Below are 15,077 nucleotides of genomic sequence, written 5' to 3' on the forward strand. Positions count from 1 at the left end.
CATTGAACTCGCTCACGAACTCGAACATCCTTCAAGCTTTCTTGCCTGTACAATCTTTGAAATTTTTCCTTAAGAATTATACCATGCAACCAAGGCTCTTCCCAGAATGATGTGCTCGAACCGTCACCAATACACTTGTGGAAAGACTTGGTAAAATTAATACCTGTACTGTCTAAATCATGACCTGTAGCTACAATTTTATCCCATGTATTACCTTTAGATCGAATGGGATCATAACTAGTAAGTAATCCCCCATATAACCCATAAATACTTATAATAATTTTTACCCAAAAAGAATTGTTTTCGTTAAGAAAACGCCACCACCATTTACCAAGCAATGCCATATTTTTACCCCGAAGAGACCCGATATTTAAACCCCCCGATTCAAATGGAACAAGTAATTTTTCCCACTTAACCCAAGCCATTTTGCGATTTTCACCCGACCCACCCCAAAAAAAATTTCGTCTCAATCTCTCAAGCGAATTTAACACACACACGGGGGCACGATAGAGCGAGAAATAATACAAGGGCAAGCTATTGAGAACGGACTTGACTAAAGTTAACCTACCACCGAACGAAAAATTACGTGCTTTCCAATCCGAAAGCCTTTTCTTGAATTTATCAATGACCGGTTGCCAATCTTTCAATCTATTCATTTTTGACCCCATTGGTAGTCCAAGGTAAGTAAAAGGAAATTCACCCATCTTGCACCCGAGACCATCAGCCATGGCAATAATATCCGTCTTTTCAACTCCAATTCCAAAAAGACTACTCTTTTGGTAATTGATTTTGAGTCCCGAAACCAACTCGAAGCATTTGAGAATATTAATAAGATTATGAGCATTTCTTCGATTCCACTTCCCAAAAAATATAGTATCGTCTGCATATTGCAAGTGTGATACCATAATGTTATCCGCCCCAACATTTACTCCCTTATAAAAGTTCTTCTCAATTGCCGACTTCGTAAGAAAGTTGAGTCCTTCTGTTGCGATTATGAAGAGAAACGGGGATAATGGATCTCCTTGACGCACTCCTTTTTTTAGTGGGAATTCATTGGTTGGTGAGCCATTGACTAAGACTGATACAGATGCTGACTTTAGACACGATTGAATCCAGTTTCTCCATTTTTGGCTAAACCCCATATTTTTCATCACATCAAATAAGAACTCCCACCGAAGATTATCAAACGTTTTCTCAAAGTCCACTTTGAAGAGTATGCTTTTCTCTTTTTTGTTTTTCAAATACGCGATCGTTTCATTAGCTACCAATGCACCATCTAGAATAAACCGACCCTTCATGAAAGAACTTTGTTCCTCCCCAATTAGATTCGGAACCACTTTTCTCAATCGATTAGATAACAGTTTAGCTATGATTTTATAATAACTACCTATTAAACTAATCGGTCGAAAATCTCCAAAACATAATGGGTCAGACTTCTTAGGTATTAGCTTTATAAACGAAGAATTACACCCCAATGAAATCTCTTCTTTCGACCAAAACCAACTAACAGCTTTCATTAAGTCATCTTTTACTAACCACCAAAACTTTTTGAAAAACTTAAAGTTAAACCCATCTGGTCCCGGTGCTTTTGAACTCCCGCAATCTTTTATCGCGTTCCATACTTCTTCTTCCAAAAAGTGAGAATCGAGAGCCAAAATCTCATCCTCGGACAGTCTGTTAGTGATCAAGTTGTCAATGACCGGATTATTATTTTGGTATTCCTCGAAACGTTTACTAAAATATTCATACACTTCCTTTTTAATTACTTCTGGATCTTCTACCCACTCCCCATTTACAGTTATACCTCTAATGTTACTTTTAGCTTGTCTTCTTTTAATTATAGACTGAAAATATTTAGAGTTTTCATCCCCCTCTGTGATCCACTTGATTCTCGCCTTTTGTCTAGCCATACCCGCCTTGACTTTGTCTAAATCACACCATTGTTTCCTTGCCTCTTTCCATGTTGCTAGCTCAGTCTCTAAAAGGGTTCTCTTTTCAGCTTCTAATTCCCAATTCATGGCTATAGACTCGTGTTCGGATAACTCTTTATCAATCTTACCAATATTTTCTTTACTCCAATTCTTCAATGCAAATTTTACATTTTTCAACTTATTTCGAAAAACACAATCGGATCTATTACCATCAACCGTTAAATTCCAGGCTTCAACAACTACCTCTTCAGCTCCCTTCATGTTGAACCACTCGTCAAACACCCTAAATGGCTTAGGACCAAAATCATAGAATTTGTCTCGCAAAATAATTGGGCAGTGATCCGACCATTTTCTTTCTAGAGCAACCGATGAAAGATCATTCCAGAGTTGAATAAATTTCTCAGAAACCAAGAATCTATCCAACTTACTAAATTTAACCCCATCTTCACTTAATCTCGTATACTTGCGTCCACCTAAAGGAACATCTATAAGGCAAGATTTCTCTATAAAATTGTTGAACCCGACCGCTCTATGTTCATGAAAAACACTATTGAACCTTTCTGTTTGATCTCGAACCTCATTAAAATCTCCACATATGACCCAAGCCGTGTCTTCGCTAGCAACTAATCTTTCAAGCATACACCACATTCTATTTTTATTTCTATCATTATGCGGCCCATACACGTTTACGATTGTAGATTCACGACCCGATCCTCTCCATTTACCTTTTATTACAATAAAGAATTCTCCAATGAACTCGTCTACGACCTCAAAGCTATTACAGTCCCAAATGGTGAGCATACCACCTGATTTACCCTCCATTTGCTTTTGAATGAAACCAAAATTACAAGATCCCCACAACCATTCTAACCAACTCGAATTGATTTCATGACATTTTGTTTCTTGGAACACTGCAATGTTCGGTCTCTCTGATAAACACAAACTTTTTACCCACCCAAAGTTCCCCTCTTGATTTAAACTACGCACATTTAACGACATTATCTTCATGAGTAAGTAAAAATTCGATATTTAAAACAGTACCTTATTGCTTTTCCTGGTCAGGCCAGCGTAGCCCCAACTCTTCCCCAAATTTCATTAAATCAACACTTGTAGACGAACTGCTGGAAGAATTGCATTTTTTCTTTTTATTCTTTAATTTGTGTTCACGATCTGTATTTTTTACGTCCCCAGCGTCCAACCCAGCTTTATGAACTGATTTGTGAACTGACTTACTTCCTTTTTCTTGTTTTGATGTGTTCGAGTTTGATTGTGATGCGTTCAATTTTGATATTGATGTGTGCCTGATTTCGTTATCTTTACTGCTAATCTGGATGTTCCTTTTACGTTTTTCTTGTGGTGTCCCAGCAATAGATTTCGCAAATCTTATTTTTGATGATGCACGCCAATTACCGACTGTTTTCCAATAACCATCCTTCTCCATCGTACTCGACTTGTTATATTCACCTATTTCCTTTCTAGGTTTAGACGTTGATTCACCTGTATTCCTCTTGCTCCCCTTATTCTCTATTTTTTCTTTATTCACTTCAATCGATGGCCCTAACTTTTCATTATCAGGCCCTACGTTTTCAGTAGGTTCTAGTCCATTTCCTTCATCTGGCCCAACCATTCTTGCTTCAGCTGGCCCATCTTCATTCGGCCCAATTTCCTTGTTCTTCACTTTTTCTTCTGCATAATAGTTAATGGGCCTATTTGACCCTAACGTATCTTCTACAACCGTATTAATATCACGACCGTTACCCTCGATTTCGTAGTTCATATCTTGCGCATGCTTTTCTCGACACACACCATCATTAATATCGCTGTCTTTAATTACCTTTTCCATATTTTCAACGACCTTTTCCATATTTTCAACGTTTTTCTTGTTGTTGTTAACTTGGTCAAAATAATTAAACTATATTCATTCTTCCACTACATTCCTCAAATTTTCATTACAACTACTATTTTTCTTGTCATAAATGGTACTTTTACATTAAAAGAGTGATTGAAAATACCTGGTTCAACCTCGCAAAAATCATGATTATTTTTGAATTCTTCTATCATAATATATACCTTCATTTTAAATAGTCACAATATGATATGACGTATGTTATCGATTTTCAGATTCTTGCTGTTTAACAAACATACAATAATAAGACATTACAGGTGTGATAAATTTCATCATCAAACAACGCATAAAAGATAATAATTCTTTGAAAAAACCATTAACAGTGACATGAAGGTTTGTACATGTTTTTTGAAAACAAAAGGCTATTGGATAATATGGTGAAGATCAAGAAAAATAGTTGTAAAAGTTTGTACATATTGAGAAAAAGAGTTGTGATAATATATGGTGGAGATGCTCCGAGATATATATTTATAAAATAATAATACCGTATTAAATATTAAATGATATTTTATTAATTATTTTTGCCTTCCAAATCGTCGTTCATATATTATCGGCATTTATTTGTTATTATTTTGTATCTTTTTTTTATTAGAATTAATATTAATATAAAATAAAAACAACATCATTATAAAAATTAAAGTGTAATTAGTGAAAGGATAACATAATCATTAGAACTTTATATCTGTTTTTATTTTGTATCTTTTTTAATTAAGATTCATATTAATATTAATATAAAATAATGACATCAACATTATGAAAATGAAAGGATAATAGAAAATTACGGAGTAATAATTTATTTAAGTTATTAAATAATTAGTTACTATAAATACAATTTTTTAATTATAAAATACTTAAAATTAATGACATCATTTAAGTTGCCTAGATTTTTTCTTTTTATTTTTAATTTTTTCATAGTAAAAGAATTAACTTAATAATGAAATCATTGTACTATTATAATTAGAAAAAAATATTGGAAGTTTCAGAACTATAATTGTGATCCTTTCCTTAAAATTAATCAAAAACCTTTTGAATAAAAGTTTGGATATCGGCAATTACCTGTACAAAAACCGGATTTGGGAAATTAGTGCAATAGCAGGTATCAATTAATTTTATGGATTGATTCCATCTTAATTTCGGAGGTGAACTTGAGGTTACAGGTAATAAATTTTATATTTCCGATTAGGGTTTGTGTTTCAATGATATCAATCAAGAACTGTACTGTACTAATCTTAACTCATCTTGTTTTTTACATATAGATATAATAATAAAATAATTACAGTAGCTATGGCTTTCGTTAATGTCATCAATTGTTGTCTCGATTCAATCAGAGAAGTTAGTTCTCGTTACCCTTTTACATTAATCAATATTAGTATTACTATTAGTATTAACATTAATTGATAATTAATATAAATAGATGATTGAATGTGATTTTGTTTAGCAATCTGAGGAACTTAAAGGTGCTATAATTTATTTGGATGGTGGATCTACTGAAAGTTTCAAGTATCTTGGGGCATTCTCTATTCTATTGGAGATGGGTGCAGTTGCCGTTTGCAGCTTGGAGACTATGTCTTCTCTTGATACTCTAGTATGTCTCTGATTTTTATTACCTCAATTTTTTTTCTTTCTTTTTTTTCCTTTTTTTTTTTTTTTTTTAATATTAATTATGGGAATGAGAATAGTAGTTTGGGACTTGAATTAACTTTCTGTGCTTATCACTTTTAGGTGATTGATTGTAAGCGAAAGATTGATGACCAGACAAAAGTTGTGATCTTCACTTGCCGCCTTCTAAGTGATGCTCATCGATACATTTTACGCTGTCTAACCACACTTCAACGAGTTTCTCGCTGCACCATATATACATCTATTTCGGAGGTGATAATTTATCAATGCTGCCTCTCTTGTAATTAAATTTATTATCTAAACTTATTGCTATTTTTCTGAGATATATGTTATGTAAATCCTGTTACTTAATCATACATTTTATGTTATAGTTGAGGACATCTAGGTCATTCAGGATTACATCATGTGATAGTTTTTCTGAGATATAAGTTATATAATCCTGTTACTTGATCATACATTTTATGTTATGGTTGAGGACATCTAGGTCATTCAGGATTACATTCAGCATTCAACGCGTTTGTTTCTGCGTTTGTTTCTGATCTCTAAATGGTTTAACATTCAGTGCTGAACCATTCAGAGTTGAAACACTCTCTTAACCATTAAGCACATAAATTTTCTGTAATATCCATCCCAAATCATATCATGATACTTAACAAACAAGTATATTGAATTTTTTATTCGTGCAACACGTTAATAAGGTAATTTTACCCATTTCATATCGTTCATTCAAAATGATTATCAAAACGTTTATTTTCATTCAGAACCAAGTTTATTTCTGACCATTCAACGCTAAATCATTCAGTTTAATCAAACGCAACCTAAGCTCTTAAGTCTTTTAAAGGTCCTATTGCAAATACTTTTTATCTAGTTCCTTATATAGTTTTATTCAAAATCTTCCTCTCAAATTTGTCTTGCATTCTTAGATTCATGGAGATATAGGATAACATGTAATTTATCATGCTTGCATATGTATCATTTGTAACCTCTTAATGCTTCAAGTGCATGGATGAAATGAATTATAACATGTCAACTGCAAACTGACAAGGGAATGGAAATACACATTATAGTTATTTCAATGATTGAATATGTTGTTTGTTGTGTATGTCTCTCTTAAATATAGTTCTAATTTGGTCGAACTGGTTTTGGCCGATTGTTTAAAAGTAAGAAATTTTAGTTAGCTCTCCACTGTGATTCTAATAGCTGCATACATATTTGATGAACTAGTATATATAAAATCATGTGAGTGGCAAAATTATGGTACAAGTTTGTTCAACCAGAACTTTTTGGTAATAATTGATCCTTCTGAATGCGCAACTGTGAACAAATATTTATTGTTGTTTTGAAGATACTTTTAAATGATGGTGTGACTTGATATACTATGCTGGCTAAATATGATTATCAGTGCAATTTTAGGTTTTGGTAGTCTTTATGGTAAATGTATTCTGCCTTTAATGAACTTGCAATACATACACTAATCTATTTTGACAGTAGATAGGATATTTGCCTGAAATATTCCCTCTGTAATTTCCTATTAACAACTGGCAATAGTATATGACTTATCTACGTGTATAGATTTTGTGAAGAAATTGGTAAGCCAGAGTTGATCCAAATATGAAGCCTTTTGGATCAATATAGGTTAAATAGGTGTTTAGGCCGCGTACGGTAGAGTAAAAAAAATTCACACTCACCTAAATAGGAAAACCTCATTCGTTTACCCGTCTACCATATATAAGATCACTAATATATTGTGTGTAATGTTTATGCATTTGTCAGTTTTTTTGCAACTGGCCGATCTTCGTTAAATTTAAGACCCCTAGTTTTCTTTCCACAATGAAATCGGGTATTTTAAGGGTTGTAAAACTTGGTAGATAGACTTTCCTATCTCCACATACTAAACACTAATCTTCAATCTTCACACATTGTATGAAAGTATATTACTTTTAACATTTTTTTAATTGGTAAGTGTGTTCTGCCTTTAATGAACCTGAAATATATACACTAATCTTTGATAGTAGACATACGGCTCTATTGAGTCGACAGCAACCGTCGATTTATTAGCGACTTGACTGACCCTTAGAGCCTAAATTAAATACCAGGCAGGAGTTAAAACCCATGGAAATTTGATTCTACCATTTTCATGGCGTCTAATTATTTTTATTTTATTATTCTTTTTTTTTTTTTTTAAAAACTTTTTCCTACTTAAAGGCCGGAGGTCCTCTCGGAAGCAATCTTTTTATCCGTCGAATAGAGAGAGGGATGACTTTCTCTACTTTTGAGAGTGTTTCACTCTGGGTGAAGAAATAACTTGTCTTTATTCTCGGATAGGGGAAGGATTGTCTACATCTCACCTCCCCCATACACCACTTATGTGGTATTGGGTTTTGTTGTTGTTGTTGTTGTTTGATAGTAGACCTGTATGTGTATAGCATCTTGTCAAGTGTTTCTTTGGAGGGTTTGCGGGAAGACGTTTAGGAACATATTAATGTATTAATATTACTTAAAAAAACATATAATGCTCATATACCCAAATGTAATCTCAGTTTTAACCTTCCTCGTTATATAAGAAATTGGTAAGCCAGAGTTGATCCAAATATAAAGCCTTTTGGATTTATAAGGGTTTAAATAGGGTACTCTTCTGTTGGTCCAAATGGCTACACGCATTGGAGACATTTGATTGATTAACTGTCCATTTTTTAGGCTATAAATTGCTGTTAGGTAAAATCAACAAGCCAATACAATACCATCTTTCTTTATATGGGGTTTGAAGAAAGGTACCTGTGATGGGCACTCAGGGTACCCTATCAGGACTAAAATCTCATATCCCAAAGAATACTCGAGTCTCGTATAATGATTACATAATTTGAAACCGGTTTGAACAAATAGGAAGACATCATCTTTTGGAAAGTTTCAGTAGAGGCCAAAAGATTGGTTTTTTTATCGTTGTTCGGTGGCTTTATGGATGATTTTGAGATTCCGTAACAATGTTACATTTCTTTCATGCTCTATGAAGTAATGTGATTTTTTTTTTTTTTTTTTTTTCTATTTGTAATTTTGCTTTCTTTTGAATTTAGAGGTAGAAAAAATTTTTAGTTGGAACTCATGGCTGCTAAGCTGATGTAATGTTTTCCTTTAGAGCCTTGCTAGAGATTTCATTTTTAATATATCTTTTCTGTTCCAAAAGAAAAAAAAAAAGGTAGAGGCCAAAAGATGTGGGACCCACTATATTATATTAGAAACTATTTAATGTGTTAATAAAGCCAACATGATGAGATATGTTCACTGCTTCTCTTAGTTTTCTTCTTATGGTAACTTGTCTAAAGAGACTGTTGTTAAAATCTTGAAGTGCTGGGAAGTGGACAGTAAGCCCTGATCACTGACTATATTTATATATGTTTCATGGTCGATTGTGTGAAGGTGATTGAACTGTGTATGTTGCAATGTTTTATTCTACAGAATATTTAACGTCTTGGTATTGCAGATAGGACAGTCTGCATATCCCGACTCACCTTTGGGACCAGACGCTTATCATGAATATCAATCCTTACTTGTTCAAGATTACGAGGAACTCACCAAGAAGAAGAAAAACAATAATCTAAATAATAAAAATGTCAACGTGAAGTCCATTTCTGAAGACGAGGGGTGGTTGCAACTAACCCCTCGTGAAGAAAATATCCCGATGTCCCCATCTTTTTCCACAACTAAAGATATACACGATGATGATGTCGATCATCGAATAGGTGTTCATACGGGGGAAGATGTAGGACACAAACTGTTTGTTCGTGTGCATCACTTCCCTTTGATTATATGTCCGTTTTCACCCAAGTTCTTCGTTTTACCGTCAGAAGGATCTATCGCGGAGGCTTATTTGTCACCATCAGAGCAAGATAATTGTATTAGCTCTGGGTTACCTCCTTTAAGTACCGGGACGTTTCTTGATGGCGAAGATGTCCCTGCTGGGGTTGCTCTTACAGCACAGTTTCTTTATCATCTGACTACAAAGGTAACCAGTTTTCCAACTTTTAATATTTTGTAAATCCAGACAAAGTTGTTAAAGTCGTGAGTCGGGGACTAGTCGGGCGTTGACCAGCATTGACTTCTATTAATTATTAAATTAACATATATTAAAAACATAAAGATTATATATATATTTCAAACATCGATATATAATATGGCACATATAGTCTAATTAAATAAATATAAAAACTTTGACTTTGACCGACTTAAACCCAAGTTGTCCGACTTAGTCCCCGACTTTGACCGCATTTGTCCCGACTTTTAGCGTTGACCGACTTTAAGGCATTTTTGGGCGAGTAGGGATGGGCTAGTACTCAAACAAACGTGTCGGCCATCGACTTTAACAACAGTGAATCTAGATATATTTTGTGTTTCCTCTTATGTATAAATCTAATTAAATATGATTTGTTACATAAACCTGTAGATGGACCTGAAACTTGAGATATTTTCGCTGGGTGATTTATCGAAAACTGTTGGGAAGCTAATCACAGATATGTCTAGTCTTTATGATGTTGGACGCCGTAAACGATCTGCAGGGCTTTTGCTGATTGACCGAACAGTTGACCTTCTTACCCCTTGTTGTCATGGAGATTCCCTTGTTGATCGGATATTTTCATCTGTTCCACGTAGGACCCGCACATTCAATGGTCAAACAAAGGGTCAAATTGGACATAGACCTGGAAACCTGCTGCGGGACCCGCTCGATATCGATATACCTCTAGCTGATGTTCTTAAAGAAGTCCCAACGACAAATGTTCACCTTTTAGACACAATCGAAGCTTTTTTACATGGGTGGTATTCTAACGATTCAGATAAACAAATAGATACATTAGTTAGTCTCGGTAATAAACTTAACGGTGTCGATTCAGAAAGTGAGATGCTGTTAAACGGGTCGCTGGTATCCACGGATACTTTTAACGGGGCACCGTTACTTGAATCCGTTTTAGATAGACGAACAAAAGATGCTACTTCATTAATTAAGAAGCGGCTTCAAGAAACACTGCGTAACGAAAAGATCTCTATTAATACAAAAACTGAACCGGGATTAGAGTTGCAACGTATGATTAGTGCAATAGCAAAAAATCAAACATCTTATGTGCAAAACAAAGGGATTGTACAGCTGGCAGCCGCCACGTCATACGCTATGAGTGAACGATATCGTACTAAATGGGATTCGTTTATAAGTACCGAAAAGATACTTAACATAAGCGCTGGAGACACAAGTCAAAGCCTTTCTTCACAAATGTGTGATATAATCAACAAAAGCTCGTTTTCTGAAACGGGTTCGTTGTTTTCGGTTGAAGATGCGTTACTTTTGACGGTAACAGGATATATATTGGCCGGTGAAAATTTCCCTACATCAGGTTCGGTGGGCCCGTTTTCTTGGCAAGAGGAACATTTTCTTAAAGAAGCGATCGTTGATTCGGTTCTCGAAAACCCGCAACTAGCGAAATTGAAGTTTCTACATGGCTTATATGACGATCTCGAAGCGAACTTGAAAAAGAAAACGAAAACGGAAAGTAACGGAGAGCCCTCGAAGGTAACAGAAATTGACGATTTTGATGACGAACAGTGGGAAAATTGGGGTGAAGAAGAAGAAGAAGATGTGAATAAAAGTAATGAAAATGATAATGTTTATAGTGACGTGCAATTGAAATTAGAGTTACGCGATCGAGTTGACAACTTTTTTAAGTTTCTTCATAAACTAACGAATTTAAAGGGTAACAAGGGGATAAGAGAAGCTACGAATAGCATGGGTGACGATGATCCGTATTCTAGAAAGGGATTGTTATATAAACTTTTAACGAGAATATTAAACAAGTACGATATACCTGGTTTGGAGTATCATTCATCTACTGTTGGCCGGCTTTTTAAAAGCGGGTTTGGAAGATTTGGCTTAGGACAGGTATGAATATATGATCATAAATATATGCTTAAAGAACCAAGGTTGTAAAAATCGCTACTCGACGAGTACTCGGTTGGGAATTTATAGGGAGTATCGGATGTTAACCAAGTTTGACTTTGACCAATATGGACTGAATTTTGACTGATTTTCGCAGTAATCCCGAGTTTTGGCCAATTTTGACCGATTTTCTGAGTACTCCCGAGTTTTGGCTGGCGTTTTGACCGAGTTTGACCAAGTTTGACCAAGTACTCGCAGAGTAATTATGAGTTCTGCAACACTGTTCATTCTCTCTTTTAACAACAAATACTGCTTTTGAAATGGGCAGGCGAAACCAAATCTCTCTGATCAAGATGTGATACTGGTTTTCATCATGGGAGGCATGAATGCTATCGAGGTGACCACTCCTTTTGTGTGTTTATTTGAGACATTTTTTGTTCACCTTATTTCTTAAATGTTTTAACTAATGCCAAAAAAGAAATTACTTCATTGTCAATATCGACGATGTTAAGACTTGAGATATAAACTCAAAAGTTCGTTGTTGATTATTTTCTAAGTGTCTCTGATCGTGTAACCATGCTGTGTATTGAAGGTACTTGAAGTTGAGGAAGCATTATCTGAAAGTGGACGGCTCGATATACAAGTGGTTCTTGGGGGAACAACTTTTTTAACTCCTGGCAACATGTTTGATTTACTTTTAGGCGACTCAAGCTACATGTGATGTATTGATAGTATATCATTTTTTTTCCTTCCCTTTTCTGTTAATGTAAAATAAAAAATTTAGTACAGAAATGTTTACTGATAGTTCCATTTCTTTAACACCTGCTTTTCTTGTTTAAGGTCCAAAGTATTAACTCATTATTTCCAAAGAATTTTGGAAACCATAATATATCTTTTCGTACTAAGTTATTATGTATGAATTAAATGTATGAATTAAATAAGGGTAGATACTACTCGGCTAGTTCATATTACTAATATGCAATTATGTACATTCTTTATTAATGACTTAACCATCGTTAACTACAATATCTGTTTCAAACTCAATGAATTCTATTTCATAATAAACCAAGTGTATTAATCAATTACATGTTTGATTTTACACCTTCATCTTCGATGTACTCGAAACTTTTTAGACAACATCATTTGTACCTTACAAAGTTCGCAAGAATTCACAAGCATCGACATCCGTCATAAAGGAATGCCAATAAGAATAAATAATAAAGTATTGATTACATTAGTAAAATACTCCGCGAAGATTATGTAATCTCTAATGTTTTAGAGATTATTCATTTCTAATTCCAGCTGAAAATCAAATGAGTTTAATATGATATTAACTCATTAAATCCGTATTACATTCCAAGAAAATATACATACATATATTTTCATAAAAACTGTAATAAAAATTCTCTTGTATAAAATATTAACTTGTGAAACTTTTAACGGGTAGTTAATACCCGAGAGATATATAAATTCACAATTAATATGTTACATTTTTTCGATTCTGATTCAGCAATCATCAACTATACTCACTACTTTCACAACGATATACGAACAACCATTCTCATTCAAATTCAATTACATATTCTGATTTTAACAGATTAGAATTCAAATCGAGATATAACCGATATCATCACTCTTAGATTTCTACATCTTTCAAATCTATACTTTGACTTCAAAACTGTACTAGAACATCACTTCTATTCATAAAACCCAGAAAAATATTCACGTCGTTCAAAATTCAAGAACATCATATGTATATTGAAGATTACAATCTGCGTTCAAACCCTTCATGATTCTTGAAAACCCCTCAATTAAGAAACAATCGAGAGGATGATCCAACCACATGTTATCCACAGTCATTGTGACGACCCGGAAATTTCCGACCAAATTTAAACTTGATCTTTATATGACTTCGACACGATAAGCAAAGTCTGTAATGTTGAGTCTTCAAAATTTTGAACTGTTTACGTGCATACATTTGACCTTGGACTATTTCCGACGATTCACGAACAATGGTGTGTAAATGTATATATATATATATATATATATATATATATATATATATATATATATATATATATATATATATCTAAATGTAAGTATATATAATAATTAGAAATAATAAAATATAATTGAGACATTAGAATCAAATATGTAAACTATGATACAAAAACAATTATACTGTTATTAAAATGAATCTATGTATATATATATATATATATATATATATATATATATATATATATATATATATATATATATATATATATGATTTTTGTACACAATTAATATACTATGTATATTGAATTAAATATTCGAATACGTAATATGAATATTACAAAATTAATAAAAGGTAATGTAATATATTAAATATATAAACAAGTTAAAATGTGGTTATTATATTAATGAATATTACTTTCATGGTAATTAAAGATAAAGGTTAATATTAATATTATAGTTATTATTAATAGTATCGTTGTTATTAGTAAAATTATAAATATAATTATTGTTAGGATTATTAATAGTATTATTATTACTAATTTCATTACTAGTACTAGAATAAGTATTTATATAAAAATCAGTGGTATTATATATATATATATATATATATATATATATATATATATATATATATATATATATATATATATATATATATATATATATATATATAGAAAAATTTGGTACAATTGATTCGTTAAATTATTATTATTATTAATATCATTATTATCACTATAGATATTATTATTAGAAATTAATACAATCTATTAATATTATCAGTAACAATATAATTGTTATAAATTTTATGTTTATAAGTGCCATTATTATTTATTATTAATATAATTATTATTAGTAATAATATATTTACTTGATTAATGGTAATTATTATATAAACTATAAAATTAAACAAAAATGGTACGATTGCAGAATCAAAGGTTGTTTAAACATCACAATCCAACTATATCTGAATTTGTTTCTTGCTTCTTGAATTGTTATCCAGCAAGAACAAATCGTACCAATTTGTTAAACTACTCCTCTAGCTTTTTCATTCTTTAATTATTTTTCTGTCCTTTTGATTTAATCCTGTCGAATTCCAATTCACAAACGAATCAATTATGAGCAAACACATATGTTAAAACACGTAATCAATCCCATTATATATATCAATCACTACATCTCATAAATTAAACCAAAATAAAGAAAAGGAGACAGAAATATTACAATACATATACATATACTACTTACACATATATAGAAAAACCCACTTCACCCTCATGAAACCAACACTAAGAAAATCCCGACCTTGTTCTTCAAACATTAATCAACAAGTTAACATCACCACCTTGACCATCTTCGATCACCAAACGAGCCACTCTTTCATCACCACTACAACCGTAAGCAACCTTCACAATTATGATTTTTTTTCTTCCTTTCTTCGCTGAGCATGTCTGTTTCTACTGATATTGTGACTGTCCCTACTGCTGCTGCTGTATTGATATGTTTATGTCATAATCCAAACCACCACCACCCTTCGAACCTCCTACACTCGAAGAACACCACCACCGTTAATTTTTTTTCCTTCCTTTTCTTGACCCCATTTAAACTCTACTTGAGATCATCGTAAATACTGCTGCTATTTTCTTTTTGCAAACTATAAATCACGATGCTGCATATTATTTTTTTGTTGATGGCCAACACTTAT

At 32.8% G+C, this 15,077-nt stretch overlaps 1 protein-coding gene across 2 annotated transcripts; it reads left to right on the forward strand.

Moving 5' to 3' along the window:
- Positions 1-4,804: 4,804 nt before the first annotated feature.
- On the forward strand, positions 4,805-12,248 carry LOC139897414 (sec1 family domain-containing protein MIP3-like). Of its 2 annotated transcripts, XM_071880106.1 has the most exons (8): positions 4,805-4,994; positions 5,094-5,169; positions 5,276-5,422; positions 5,560-5,709; positions 8,936-9,457; positions 9,896-11,377; positions 11,703-11,771; positions 11,967-12,248. In XM_071880106.1, exons 2-8 carry the CDS (start codon positions 5,122-5,124, stop codon positions 12,093-12,095), a joined length of 2,547 nt encoding a protein of 848 aa, XP_071736207.1. In that variant the 5' UTR covers positions 4,805-4,994; positions 5,094-5,121; the 3' UTR covers positions 12,096-12,248. The 2 variants fall into 2 exon arrangements, with proteins under 2 accessions (XP_071736207.1, XP_071736208.1); XM_071880107.1 differs by lacking the exon at positions 4,805-4,994 and having other exon boundaries at positions 5,141-5,169; positions 5,252-5,422.
- Positions 12,249-15,077: the final 2,829 nt, after the last annotated feature.

Source organism: Rutidosis leptorrhynchoides, chromosome 3, assembly GCF_046630445.1.
Source record: "Rutidosis leptorrhynchoides isolate AG116_Rl617_1_P2 chromosome 3, CSIRO_AGI_Rlap_v1, whole genome shotgun sequence".
Classification (NCBI taxonomy): Eukaryota; Viridiplantae; Streptophyta; class Magnoliopsida; order Asterales; family Asteraceae; genus Rutidosis; species Rutidosis leptorrhynchoides.